The sequence below is a fragment of the Equus quagga genome, chromosome 5 (assembly GCF_021613505.1).
Source record: "Equus quagga isolate Etosha38 chromosome 5, UCLA_HA_Equagga_1.0, whole genome shotgun sequence".
Lineage (NCBI taxonomy): Eukaryota > Metazoa > Chordata > Mammalia > Perissodactyla > Equidae > Equus > Equus quagga.
Window position 1 is genome coordinate 63,358,604 of NC_060271.1, and position 15,481 is coordinate 63,374,084.

The 15,481-nt window shown below is 39.0% G+C and overlaps 1 protein-coding gene across 4 annotated transcripts in view; it reads right to left on the minus strand.

The window, feature by feature from the left end:
* Window positions 1–15,481, minus strand: part of ANAPC1 (anaphase promoting complex subunit 1) — a 109,399-nt gene that overhangs the window by 80,661 nt on the left and 13,257 nt on the right. For 3 of the 4 annotated variants that reach the window (XM_046661403.1, XM_046661404.1, XM_046661406.1), the window contains 8 exons: window positions 14,742–14,951; window positions 12,124–12,219; window positions 10,877–10,967; window positions 10,720–10,785; window positions 7,743–7,877; window positions 4,879–5,019; window positions 4,022–4,082; window positions 1,691–1,878 (listed from right to left, as the gene is read on the minus strand). In XM_046661403.1, the coding sequence (XP_046517359.1) occupies window positions 1,691–1,878; window positions 4,022–4,082; window positions 4,879–5,019; window positions 7,743–7,877; window positions 10,720–10,785; window positions 10,877–10,967; window positions 12,124–12,219; window positions 14,742–14,951 (988 nt within the window). The remainder of the gene's footprint in view (window positions 1–1,690; window positions 1,879–4,021; window positions 4,083–4,878; window positions 5,020–7,742; window positions 7,878–10,719; window positions 10,786–10,876; window positions 10,968–12,123; window positions 12,220–14,741; window positions 14,952–15,481) is intronic. The other variant, XM_046661405.1, reaches the window with a different exon arrangement.

Below are 15,481 nucleotides of genomic sequence, written 5' to 3' on the forward strand. Positions count from 1 at the left end.
CTTGCCATTGAAGACTATTTCATCCTGAGCTTTGATTGTAAGGACAAACGACAGCAAGGGTTTAACATGCAGTCCCACAAATAAATGTCAAAGCAACTCGGCCTCGGAACTGATTTCCCTGTTCCTTCCTTTAGGACTATCACGCAATTAAGTCAGAGCGCCAAGTCCTTCTTTACAAAAGAAAAACTGGTGGATGCTCAGTCCTCTCCATAATACGAAGGGACACTGGTTCCCTCCTAGAGAATGGAGCATAATGATCTGTATTCCTCAACGAGTTCCACAGCACAGTAATACACAATAGCTACAAAAAGCTAAAGTGGACTTATTCATACTGTAGAAGTCCTCAGTTTCTAAAAGGCTCAATTTTTTCTTATTTAATAAAGAAAAGAAAATTCTGGAATGAGGTAGTTTTTGTGCAATTGTTTGCAATAAGAAAATTATCCCTCCTTTTCCAGTAAGATTTTTCTCAAGGAAACTGCAGAGGGCAATTCTTTCATATGTTACAACAGACACAAACTCTTAAAAATAATATGTAATTCAGATGGAAAAGGGCACTCATTCAAAAAATGTTCAGTGAGCATCCATCTATGCCAGGAACTACTGTTCAGTCCTAGAGATTGAGTAGTGAACAAAACTAAACAAAAATCCCTGCTTCTGTAGAATTTACATTCCAATGGGAGGAGGAGAGACACAGACGAGCAAGTAAAATATGTAGTATATATTTAATTAGTGCTAAGAGAAAAATAAAACAGGTAAAGGAGATAAAAAGCACAGGTGGGTACAAACATACATAGAATGGACAGGGCAGGCTGCACTGAGGTGACATCTGAAAAAGACCTAAGCTTGTCTTGTCTGGGGGAAGGTATTTTTTCCAGAAGTAACAGCAAGTGCAAAGACCCCGAGGCAAGAACACGTTTGGTGTGTTCAGGGAACAGAATGAAGCCAGTGCGGTGGGGACAACGTAAGCTATAGCTGAGTTCCAGGACAAAGGTGAAGTGCATCCTAGAGTCATTTCTTCCCAGTAACCCAGGCAAGGCTGTCCTAGGAGTGATCTCCAGAGCCGAAAGGAAATCACCCACACTGAAGACACGACCCTGTCAATTCTGCAAATAACCTAAGGGCCTGGAAGGAAGCTTCTGGGGGGGGGCGGTGAGGGATATAGCTTTATATGATGAACAGAATAGGTACTTAGGCTAAACCACTTTCAATCCCCTTGAAATCAAATCATCACAGACCAAGCAATTTGTGTGTGAAAACAGAGTCTGGGCTCCAGAAAAGAACATTAAGCCCTGAGTCAGAAGACACAGTCTGGGCCTAGTTTTGACCAAATCTCTAGTCTGTGATTTCTGTGTGATTCAGTTTCTTCATAAATAAAACCAAGACATTACTTCTAATCCTTGGATAACTTGTAGTCATTTTACAAAAATAAATGAAAAATAATAGTCAAACGTACTCTAAAATGTTAAAAAAACACAATTACTAGTAAAGAATTATCATTAAATATTAAATAATATTTGATTTACAATACATAGATACAATAAGCCTTCGTATTATTCCATTTTGTTGAATAAGGCATACCTATTAGTAAACTGATCTATCACATGACCTGAATGTTGTATTACCAACTATGCAAACATTACATCGATAACAACAGAATAACTGGGGAAGAAAAACAATTGTATGTACTTACATTTCGGGTCCATGCTAAGCGGTCCGTGTTATAACCCATCATGTTCATGAGACAAATCACAAATAAATTCCACTCTGAGTGATAACTGGGTCCTCCTGGAGCACTGTGGACACTGTACCACTTGACAAGCATCTGAACAGCTATTTCTTTCGGCAGGATAAACGTAATTGCTTGCAAACATGTTTGTACTATTAAAAGCAAAGAATTAATTTTAGTATGCTTCTCATACATGTATTTCTTTTCCCTTTTAATAAAAAAGTTTTTTAACAACTACTATGCAAGGCCAATTACTAAGAAAAGAGAAGTGCCAATAGGATGCAAACATAACCTAGCCAATCATTTGAAACTTAAACCAACTACTGAACTCAACAGGGCTTGCAAGAGGTCTCAGGGCAGCCTGTCGATCATTCATTTTGAATCAGAAGTAAGGTAGCAAATAGTCCAGTTTACCTGAGACAGAACTGATTTACATTTACTGCCCCCACAATTATTAACAGCTCCTTATTTCACTCTCAAAAATGTCCTAGTTTCGACATTAAAAGTCATTCTATCAAAAACACATTTCTACATGAATAAATTCATATGAAATATTGCTTAAATACTTCAGTAATAAATATATAATATTCAACACAGTCATGCATCACTCAACGATGGGACTATGTTCTGAGAAATGCATCGTTAGATGGTTTCATCATTGTGTGACCATCACAGAATGTATTTACACAAATCCAGATGGTATAGCCTACTACACACACAGGCTATATGGTACTAATCTTACGGTACTAATCGTATGCAGTCTGTCACTGACCAAAACGTTATGCGACACACAACTGTATATACAACCACAAATAGCAAAGCTTAACTAGCATTAAAAGATATTCTAAGTGAGTGAACACTCCCGTTAACCAAAGCTTCATAACTTTTAATTATTTCTGACAGCAGTTTCTAAAATGTTTTACATGCTGTCTTAAATCAGTCGATATCATGTAATTTACATCTTTCTTATTGATTCAGTGTCATTAATAATTTACAGTGCTACACTGTAATACAGTGACCCCCTTAGGGTGGCAAGGGCTACTGCTGTGAAGAGGCCTGGGTCTGCTTTCAGTAGTAAATGGCCCCAAACAGCAAAGTTTTTGTATTCTCCTATCTTCTCTTTAGAAGATTCTTTTCTTCCCTTCCCACTGTCATTGCTACCAGGCCCCTCCTCAGCAGCATATCCTTTTTCTCATCAATTTGTTGTGTGCGCGCATACAGCAAAGGTTGGAATCAAATGGAATAAACGTTAGAAAACCAAATAACCAAGTTTGTCGTGGCTGAATCCAAAGTAAATGTAAACTAGCTACTGCCTGAGGGGCTGAGGAACACTTCATATGCAGAAACTTACGTGCATGAACTATGTGACTTCCATGTGGCTGTGAGAGAGTATGATTTTATTTTGTTTTTATTCATTTTATCTAATCCATTATTTGTTTTCATATATTTGTTTAGGGTTATACTTCTAGATACATGGCCTTGCAATTACTGGCTAAATACCTTGTAGAGAAGCAGGGTATCTCTATACCACTCAGAATATCCTTTACCACACCAGTGAAAGATGTTCCCTAAAATGAAAAAGTCGTTCCAGCCTACTTACCAAACTCCAGAAATCACACAATCTACCAATGCTTTGCTTTAGCAGTTAGATTTTGAAACTAATAAATGTCATGAATTTTCTTATATCATACAGGCACTGTTTTAACTTACAATTGTTGGCAAATCCTTTCAATTCTAAAGTTTTCTGTACTATTCTTTGTTCAGAAATATTCTCCATCTACTATTTTCCAAATTGCATTTCAATAATAATTCAAGCAGACTCCCATTTTATTAGAATACTCCTGACTGTATTTCGACTATAATATTTTTATTCAATTAAGACAACTATGTTCATTTCTCAATTTATCTAACAGTTAGAGATTTATTTTAGGATTAAAAATTATCAAATATGCCAAAAATTTAGTTGCTTAGATTTACTTCTCAGATTTTCTTGCAAGAAACATATCCATGTATTGTAATCTCACTGCATGGCATTCTTCAACATAAAAAATCTCAGAAAAACAGAACTAGCACATTCTTCAAGTGTACCCCAGCCTTAGAGCACACATGGAATGGACATCGCAAAGTGCTCCCCAGCTCTTTACAGCTTCTCTGCAAAGTAAAAAACTTGATCCCATGGCTTCAAAAACAGCAGAATTTTGAAAACTCCGATTATTATTGTAAATCAGCAATTACTCCAAATCTTATCAATCAAACTGAGAATACATGGAAGTGAGGTCTGACCCTCAATCGTACCTAATTCAGAGGTGGCAATTTCAGGAATAGTAATCCTAACCATGGAGCCATTACTCAGTTCCTAGTAAAAAGAATGGAAACAAATAAGAGCAAGTAAATAGAATTTGTGCATTCTAAGTCTCTGAATGTTTTAAAAATAGCCAATGTTTTATAAGACTGTTGGTCTATCAAAGCAAAACTGAATAAAATAAATGAAAAACAAGATTTTTCGAACAGAACTGAATACTACCAAATTTCAGAAACTGTCAATGTGCTTATCTGAAAAACATTTCCAAAAATTCTTGTTTTCATTGTCTAATTTTTACACAGACACTAAGAGTCACCATCACCAAAAGAAGATTAACTTTTAATGAAAACACAAAATTCATGTCAATATAAAATTCAACTGATTAAACAAGCTTTATTTTTAATTTTTTTTTTTTTTAAAGGAGGATTAGCCCTGAGCTAACTGCTGCCAATCCTCCTTTTTCCTGGGGAAGGCTGGCCCTGAGCTAACATCCATGCCCATCTTCCTCCACTCTACATGGGGGACACCTACCACAGCATGGCGTGCCAAGCAGTGCCATGTCTGCACTCGGGATCCAAACCAGCAAACGCCGGGCCACCGAAGCAAAACGTGTGCACCTAAACGCTGCACCACTGGGCCGGCCCCTCAATAATTTTTAATACCATAGAAACTTTAGAAAAGTTAAGCAAAATTAAAGTAAAACAGTGCAAAAAAAAAGACACAATAGATTTTAAAAATCATGAGAAATGCTGTTTCCATTTTTTAGACAAAATTCTACACTCTGACAAATTTGAAATGACAGCCATTTTCTTGGAAAGCTACCTAATCTTTTAAAAATAAATATACTTACTAGAGTTACTCTGTTATGGACAGGGTCTCTTATAGAATGAATATAAGTTCCAAGCTGTTGGAAAGTACAATCTTCGTTATAGAGACAATCATGAAGTTTTGAAGAATCCCTTAGTTCTGGAACAGGAGACAATAGAACAACCTGTAAAAAGTCATAAATACAACATATATGAAGTATTTTTTGAGAAATTAAGGATAAAGAAACAATTTTTTTGGGATATGGTCCAACTAACAATTGTATATGATTTAAAATCATTCTGCCTAGGTATGATGGAGTACCTTGTAGCAGACCAAGGTCCTCACCAAAAGCAACTAGGAAAAGCAGATCAAGTAGCAAAAGATCTGATCAATAACACTGGAGAGCTGTGGAGACAACCTGGACTTGAGGGGCCAAGACTTAGGAGAGAAAGAAGGGAACCACAGGGAGGTGGCCCGAAATTCTTACACTGCTTTTCCCACTCTGGGCATTTGCAATATTTGGTGGAAGTTGCAGGGGGACAATATGGGTAGACGGAGAGCGCGTAAGGAGGGCATGGCTAAGAGGAAGAAGAGGCAGCAACACTGTCGGCAGTCTCACAGGGCTGGGACATAAGCTGTAATCTGAAGCAGCCACTGCAGATATGACCTGAGCATTTAAAACCCCAGAGAAAAAGGAGAGCAATGAGAAAGCAAAGAAATGAGACAGGTACTTAGTGTAGCTCCCCTGGAGGCAAATGTTTATTCTGAAAATACAAGAACGACATTTATTTGCACAATTGTAGATATGCAAACAAAAATTTTAAATGATCTTAGTTAGTAATTACAAACAGATGCTTCCAATTTTAGATCCAGTCATGACCACGGACCCTTTCTGTATTCCTTTAATTCAGTTTATAGAACATCTCTAAGTGAATATCTTGTCAACACTGAGAGCTAATGAAGCTAAGATGTGTTTATTATATTCTGGCTTCTACTCCAAAGCTGCTAAAAAGACCCTGAGCTTCACTGGCACTAAATCTGTGTCTAGTTGCACAATCTACCAGAGAAGCGGGAACACCATCAGCCAATGTGTTAGCCTATGGTTTCCTTGTGATCTCAGGGCTACCGTAAAGACACTAACCATTCCTGGGCTAATGGATTCTAAGAAAGTTGGGAATGATTTTACAGTATAAGAAAATTCGTCCAAATTAGATAAAACTCTCTGACACTTCACCAGCTCCCCATGTGGAAGTTCCGCAAATGTCCTGGCTTAAAAGGAAAGAGTTCACACTGCACACATTTAAAAAATAAAATCAAAGCCTGGACAATAGCCAATACAACTGCCAGTACCAACCTTCACTTTGAACTGCGCCTAAACATCTGCACTCAGATGTCTCTCAAATCCAGACGGCTTTTCTGCAGGCTGCTAACTCAGTAAGCATGGGCATCCAGCCAGATTGCTCAGAGAACTCGGAGCCTCGTTTCCCAACACCTCTCTCCAGCACAGCACAAAACCAATCAGCTGACGAAGCCCATCATTTCCATCTCTCCAGGCCTTTCAGGTCACTCCCCTCCTTTCCAATATCCTGCCGTAACTCAGACCCTCTTTGCACACCTTAAATTAACACACACAACCCTTGGAATCTAACTGGTCTCTCTACCTTCAATACCAAGATAAACTCACCTAAAACACAGATCCTAACACTCATAACTCCGTCCTCAAAAATCTGTAATGCTCTGGTGAATGCATTCTAACTAAAAACCACCTATTCCTCCTTTCTTCCTTTAAGAGTACATTAGTAAGAGTGTAAATCCCAGCCCTATCACTTGTTAGCTATATGACTTTAGACAAGGAACCTCTTTCTAACTCTATGTACTCATTTGTAAAACAGGTATCAATAACTTCCCAATAAAGCTGTCCTAAGGGATTAAATGAGCTACTACATAAAAAACACCGAGAACAGTGCCTAGCACACAGAAAACACTCAAGAACAGGTTATTATTATTATCCTGTCCCCTGCCCTGCCTCACCCAACAGACTACTGGTACTTTTATAAGCACTCATTCATTCCAGACTTGCGAGTCTTAACTTGTAGGCTGGAGATGGAGATACAAATACGCATTAAAACTGCTCTGCACTCCCCTGCCTCGACGCCTGTGCCCCTGGGATTCTTCTTTGCCCGAACGCCCCTTTCCATCTACAGACATCCTACTTATCCTCAAGGTCCAAACCAAGTTAGACACATCTCTCAGAGACAAGCCTTTGGTTCGGCCACATCAACCCATCAGGATGTATCTTCCTATCAGTGAATCTCCTATGGTACTTTTTGTTCCTCATTCATAAGTGTTAACAGTCTACCTGAAATTATAATTTCTTATGCAGATAATACATCTCTTCCACCCAAGTAAATTGTGAGATCCCTAGATGGAAAAGCATTCATCATTTTCATCTCTGTAGCACTTTCAAAAGTACCTTACACATCACAATGGAGGTCAATGTATGTTTACTGAATCATTTGTGTTTGAAAACTTTTATATTGTACAAGTATTCGCTAAACTTCCAATTCTATCACTTTAAAAAAAAAAGTTAACCACGGAAAGACTATTTGACCAAACTTCTTTAAAACACTATTAATTTGGGGCTGGCCCCGTGGCTGAGTGGTTAAGTTCGCGCGCTCCGCTGCAGGCGGCCCAGTGTTTCGTTAGTTCGAATCCTGGGCGCGGACATGGCACTGCTCATCAGACCAGGCTGAGGCAGCGTCCCACATGCCACAACTAGAAGAACCCACAACGAAGAATACACAACTATGTACCGGGGGGGCTTTGGGGAGAAAAAGGAAAAAATAAAATCTTTAAAAAAAAAAAAAAACACTATTAATTTTTGACAACATCTAATTCATTTCTCACCTCATCCAAGGATCCAAGTAGCTTACTAAGAGGCTTAGGAGTACTGACACTGTCAAGTGGAGTGCTGGGCCGAGGCATCGTGTTGGACATTGTCAGGGAAGGAGCCGGCAGTCCAGGAATAAATACCTTTCCCACCTTTAAGCAATAAGAAGATATGGAAAAAATATTGGCTTTAATGTATCATATCTTTAAATAAAATGTTTGACATGTAAGCATATATTTCTTTTGATATTTCAAATTTTATGCTCACCAAACAAAACTAAAAAATAAAGAGAATTAAAACTTTAGTAATGTACCGAATTCTACCATCCAACTACAAATATCTTGGCATAATTTCTCTTGGTCTGATTCTTACTCTTCATTGCTGAGGACCTTTTTTTCTCCCCCACAGGAAAGGGTGGGGAATATTAATAGAGTTCACACATTATACAAAATCCCATATACTATGTGCATTTTTCTACCTTATTAGCGGTAAGGACAGCAGGGACTAAATTTTTAGACACTATAAGCAGCAATCTTGTCAACTAATTCTCCAGACAGAGAGAAAGACCACCAATTACTTCTCAGGGGCTAAAAAAATGACGCTGAGCGATGCTCAAGAAATTAAATCCAAGCTAACTCAAACTGTGCTCTAGCTTATGATCTGTCTTCCATTATAAACTCTCAAATACTTCTTCCTCAAAAGAACTTTACATGAAGTAAATTCTTCATTGACTTTAGAAGAATGAGTTGACAACTCATGCTAACCACCCCTTATTTTAGCTATCCGTAGGGTTCTCAGAAAAAACACAACAGAAATTCACATCCATACAGGCTAAAAACTCTCTTTTTTCTTCTTCTCCCCAAAGCCCCCACTACATAGTTGTATATTCTAGTTGCAGGTTCTTTTGGTTATGCTATGTGGGATGCTGCCTCAGCATGGGCTGACAATGTCTGCGGTGCCATGTCTGCACCCACGGGATCTAAACTGGCGAAACCCCAGGCCTCGGAAGCGGAGCATGCAAAGTTAACCATTTGGCCACGAGGCCGGCCCCCATACAGGCTGAAAACTCTTGATAAGATTAAAGGAAATACTCAACTAAATACCAAAGTGAAATTTTAACAATATATATATTTATGTCAATATACTACTAAACAGCTAATATAATTACAAAAGTTACCCAAATAAAATCCTTAGGATTAAAAAGCAAAATGAGAGTGGAACTAGTATAAAGATTTTAAAAAGCTAACAGAGACATCCAGTTAATGAAAACATGGAGTAAGCACATTCCATGCTATTCTTCCCACTAACTACTACAACAACAAAAAAATTGCAGGAAGTTTATAATGCAACAGAAGGTGAGGAAAAGAAGATTGACTGGCTAGGGACCTGAGAACCAGGAATGAGCTATGATGAATTCTCTAGGTTTTGGGGGGGTTTTGGGGTTTTTTTAGGAGGAAGATGCCCCGAGCTAACATCTGTGCCAATCTCCCTCTATGTTATGTGGGATGCGGCCACAGCACGACTTGATGAGTAGTGCTAGGTCCATGCCTGGGATCCAAACCCGTGAACCCTGGGCCACTGAAGCAGAGCGTGCAAACTTAATCACTACACCACTGGGCCAGCCCCTAGGTTTGTTTTTCTTTTTGAACTCCTTCCATAACGGGGCCTTGAGCTTTTGAGGAGCCTGCAACCCAGAAACGCCCACAGGCGCAGACCAAAAGAGGCCCCTTAAGAAAACCTTGCTCTTTCTAGCCAAAGTGTCAGAAAAAGAGTGACCAAGTAGGACTGAAACATTTTCACCATACCTGCCCCACTCCAGGCAAACACTACGAAAAAAGCCATGGCCCTCAGTCCCCTCCTATCAGGAGCTGTAGTCTGGAGACTATGGGCAGAGTCCTGTCTACCATTCTACCTGCAAGGACTAGGGGGAGCCCCTCCCCCAGCACAGAGATTGGGCCAGGCCTACCTTTCAGCCCTGCTCTGCAGTAACTAGGTGGCACTCCTCCCCTCCTCGTCAGGCACTGCAGCTGCAGACTGCGGACAGAGGCCAGCTTTCACTGCCAGGAGGTAGCCCCTCTCACCCGCCCCTGACATGCAGCAACTGTGAAGGGGGAGGAGCCTGGCTTTCATCCTTGCTCTATAATAAACAGGCAGCACACCTCCCCCCTTCCCCTCCCCACAGAAACTGCGGGTGGAGCACTGCAATAACCTACCCTGCAATCACACGGCAGTAACCCCTCTCTGTCCCAACCAGGGAGTGAGGGGAGGAATGGAGAGGAAGGAGACAGAGAAAAGGATTTTCTAAAGCTGTGTATGAAATCCTGCGCAGGCCTCTGAGTGACCCACGCTTGAAACTGCCAACAATGACACAGTAAAAGATGTGAGAACTCAACACTGGCCTGTAACACCTTCGAATTCTCAGACTGGCCTCTAGGGAGCACAGAAGCTGGGGCAGACCACAAGCTCATTACGGGAGCAGACAAAAAATAGGCCCAAGCAACTGCTCTCCCTCACCAAAGAATCAGGAAAGGAATAAACTGTGTATATGTATTTAAATTTCATAATTTAAATTCATAAAATTTACATTATTCTGTATGTAAATTTCACAACTGTTAAAAAAAATACAGCCAATATTAATATAATTAAACTTTTCAAAAACTTTGAGACTTAACAAAACTACCCATATGTGAATTTCAAACCTACACTCTTTATAAAACTTCAGTTTGACTTTTTTGTTTTTTAATAATCTACTTATACTCATTAAAAGTTCCCCATCCGTGCCAGGTCCATAGTGCCAATCTATATAATGACAGTGAGTCCGACACTTCCAAATTAGAACCAACCTAAATTGGAGACTTCATTTTTAACTCTTAGAAAAATCTGCAAAATCTTGCAGACAGGACACAACAAATAGTAAATATCAAACTAAAGTAACATTAAAAAATAATTAAGGAGGTAGTCCTACAAAAGCATGAAATGCTACTCATTACTTACCCGAACCACTCCTGTGTACAGCACCAAGTTTCCACTGCCTTCCAGGACCAGCATGGTGCCTATCTTCTAAAAAAAGACAAAAATTTTATCTTCCAATCTGTGCAAATTATGAAGCACAACGATTTTCAACTTCTCAAGAAATGTGCCTGCATTTTACCTCCACTGGCGCTGCATCCTTTGCCTGTATGTTAGTGACAGAGCCAAAGATGAGCTGGGTTTTATCATTACTCTCTTGAAACTTTACACAGCTAAATAACAAAAAACAAAAAAAGAAACAAACTATTGATACATGCCACAACCTGTACCAATCTAAAGTGTATTATGCTAACCAGAAAAAGCCAGTCTCATAAGGTTGCATACTGTATGATGCTATTTACATAACATTTTCAAATGACATAATTATGGAGATGGAGAACAGATGAGTGGTGGCCAGGGATTAGGGATGGGGCTGGGTGGGTATGACGTTTGTGACTATAAAGGATCAGCATAAGGGAGATCTTTGAGGTGATGAAGTTCTATATCTTGATTGTGGTGTTTGCATAAATCTACATGTGAAAAAACTTCATGGAATCATGTACACACACACAAATGAGTACACGTAAAACTGATGAAATCTGAATAAGGTCTGTGGATTATGTTGATGTCACTTTGCTTGTTTTGATAATGTACTATAGTTATAGAAGATGTTAACTCTGGGGGAAAAAGTGCAGGGTACACAGGACCCCTCTACTATTTTGCAACTTCCTGTGATTTATAATTGTTTCAAAATAAAAAGGTAAATAAAAGGGCAAAAGATTTGAATGCACATTTCACCTAAGAAGATTCAACCCAACAATTCCACTCCTAGGTATCTATCCAAGAGAAAAAAGAAATCACGGATGTCCAAAGACTTTTGCTCCAATGTTCAGAGCGCCATGATTCACAATGGTCAAAAAGGGGAAAGAAACCAAATGTTCAACAGATGAGTGGATAAACAAAATGTGATGTATAGATACAATGAACTACTACAGCAAAAGGAATAACATACTCAACATGTCACACCCTGGTGACTCCTAAAAAACATGCTAAGTGAACAAAGCTAGAAACAAAAAACTACATTTTGTATGATTCCATAAAATGTGCAGAAAAGCCAACTCTCTGTAGGCAGAAATCCCACAGAGCGGTTGCCTGAGGTTAGGAATGGGGCCAGAGATTGACTGCAAATGAAGCACAAGGGATTTTTTTAAGGTGATAGAAATGTTTTAAAACTGGGTGGTGGTGATGATTGCAAAGCTCTGTAAATTTACTAAAAATCACTTATTGTACACTTAAAACATGTCAATTTTATGGTATGTACATTATTTCAATAAAGCTAATTAAACAAAAAAAAAGCAGTCCTCAGTTTATTTACACATCTGCGCTTACCGTAACTGGAGCTGGGATTCTACTAAAAAGCACAAGAACTGTTGCCCACATAGGTCAGATGTAATAAACACTTTTGAGGCCTGTGAATTTTTCTCTCTGCAACAGATACATTAATAAAGTAACTGTCAGCAGTGGTTCAAAAATCTACCATAGTAACTATAAAAAGTCTTTGAAAATATTCTGCAGGAAATCTAAAAATTACTTGGGCCAAGCAATAATCTTGAAGACCCAAAAACACTTCTAAGATTTGACCTTCATAATCTCTAAGATTCCTTTCAGCTCTTTGACTCTGAGTCCATTTCACAGCTTTCTTGGGAAAAACTACAATAAACTTAATCATTATCAATGGACCTTTTAATTCCCTCTTACCCAAGTTCCTATTGCTAAAGTAATACAAACTTGAATTTCTATCCTTAAAGGGTCTAAGGGGTCAGACTTGTATGTGCTCTCTCTCTCTCTCTCTCTCTTTCTCTCAGATTAGGTTCCACTTCATCCCTCTCTTTTAAACCATACCTCTATTTCCAAAGATTTCTTTCTAGAGTGGTATGAAGGCCATAATTCTACAAAATAAAGATCGGTAATATATTCAACTTACCAATAAGGTATTAAAGATAAATGATTTTTAAACGTAAGAAGTTTTTATTTTGTATATGAGGAACAAAAACAGAGAAGCTCCCTCAACACTGTGTTCACATCTTACTTTCCTCCAGCTACCTATCCCATCCAAGAACATGCATTTGCCTTCTGTTTCACAGAGAAAATGAGGCTATAAGCTGGAGCCCAACCTCCTGCCCGATCTGTCTGATAACCATCACCTTCTTTCTCTCTGAGGCTAATCCCTCAACTTGGGCTCCCTTCTGGTTTCTGTTCCTCTCCCCTGTATTTTCAATGCTTTCTCTGCTTTGGGTGTAGTTCTTGTGGCCTACTCTCTCACATTAAGATAAAAGTCTTGAAATATGAAGATGGACTGTATGTTAGATGATATAAAACATTTACTGTAAACTGAATGGGTGTAAAAATGGTACTATGGTTAGGTAAGAAAACAACCTTACTTTTTAGAGATACACAATGAGGTACTCAGTCATGAAGACACTTTCTTTAATATAATTAAGCAAAAACAAAACTCTCCCTTGACCCTGAGACTTCCTCTAGCTAGTTTTGTATCCTCATCCCCATTCAAAGGCAAACACCTTAAGATGTCTGTCTTCTCTTCCTCAGTCCCCATTTGCTTCTTCCACCCCATTCTACTCCACACACCCCCCACTACCAGGTGCTCTGGCCAAGGTCACCAGTTAAACTCACTGCCATCCAGGTAATTCCTCTCTGAGCTCATCTCTTAGTGCCACACCTCACGAGCACCTGGCAATATTGGCGCTTTCTTTTCGAAAGGCTCTCTGTTGTGTTCCACATTTCCTGCTGCTTCTCCCACCTGACCTCTTGCTTTGTCTTTCTGCAGCAGCTTTGTCCCTTTTTTCTTTTCACCCTCAAAATCTTAAGTTTCTAAGACTTCAGTCCCTAGCCCTCTTCTGATTCTATTGCACGGGGTTTTAACTGTTTGGAGGTCATAAATCCCTTGGAGAATCTTATGATTGTTAAATCCACTCCTTAGGAAAAGGCCTAGACACTACGCATACACAGAATGGCTGTTCACGATTCCAGAGGGTTACCAGAACCCCTGCAACCACAAGCTCACTCACAGGGCCCCTAGGAACCCCGAAACCCAACCTCTACACACTCCTTAAATTCCAATGCACCTCTCTTGCCTCGATCACCAATTATAAGCGGACAAGTCCCACATTTATTGTTCTGCTCTTTCCTCTAAGTTTACAACCCAGATATAAAGCACCTTCTTCCAGCTCTCAAATAGAACAACCCTAAAGGGAATCTCTCTCTCAAGCCTCCTCTTTTCTTAGCCCTTTTCCTCCCTCCTGGAACAAGCAAGGTGAGAGTATCTGTAAATCCCTGAAGATACCATGCACTCACACTTTTGAACTTCTGTTCTCATGCCCCTGCCTCCTACGCCCCTCTCCACTTTCCCGCCCGGCAAATACCTGTTCATCTTTCCAAAGGCCTACCAGCAGAAGAGGCACTTCCTCCTCGTGCCACCATCCTTCAGCTGGATCTTTTTGAGGACAGGGACAATGACCAATCTGCCTGTTAACCCACAGCGCACACACTAGAATTGGCTGAATTAATGAGTGAATAATTAAAGAGAACATAAATGCAGAAAAGTCACACAGAACAGAGGTCTGAGTTGTGTTCCCCAAAAAGAACAGCTGACTCAACTAACATAAAGATAAAACTTAAGAAAACTGCTATATAACCCAAGTTGCTTAATCCACAGAAATTAGTTGTTTCCCCCAAAACATCAAACACTTCAAATCTGAGAGACTATTACTACTAAGTTAAGGAAGAAATAGCAAATGACACAAGAATATTTTTATGACCATTTTTATAACATTAATATCCTCTACTGAAACTGAGGTGGCCTAAATATATATTTCTATTTATTTTTATAAGTGCTAATAACAAATTAGGAAGCTTTAAGCAAAATACCAAGTATTTTCTAAGACTGTTAGCAACATTTTTCTTTCAATATAAAAATATATACTCCAAACCTTATGTTAGTAATCGTTTCTGTCCATAAATGGTCAATGCAAAGTTCAGGAACAATTGGCTCTGTTTCTGGTGCAAAAAAGGAGCCATTAGAATTACTATTTGGAGAATGAGAAATACTGTGTCTCTTTGGAGATTGATTATGGCTTGAGAGGTTGAACCTCTGCACCCCTGAAAAAGAGTGCACTCCTAAGGCAGGAGAGTGAGCACGGCTGTAAAAGAAACAGAGAAGAGAGTGCATCCCAGTCAACAATGCACGCTGATACAACACACTTTCCAAGAACACTTCCCAAAATTCCACATATGGAGAGCATTCATGGCACAATTCCGGTCAGAAAAGCCATTTTTTAAACAAGAAATAGCGACTCAAATAGTTCATGTTAATGTATTTTACTGTATTCTAAAGATTGTTAGCATTCTTTTAAAACTCAAAATTCATTCACTTTCTGCTTCAGAAAATGAATTGTTTATATTACTTAAAAAGGTCTAAACTATGTTCCTTATATTCAAACATATACATAGCAACAACATCAGTCCCTACATCACCAGGTAGATAGATATTAACAAAAACAAAAGAAAAGGTAAGGTAAATTAAGAAAAAATAAAACAGTACCAAAATATTTTTGCAATTAATATTAGAAATGAGGCACTCACTCTCATGACAAGCATAGGTAGCTTCTAAATATGACTCCTGAAAAAAAGGAACATGGATCTAGAAGTCTTAATAAAACTAACACTACTA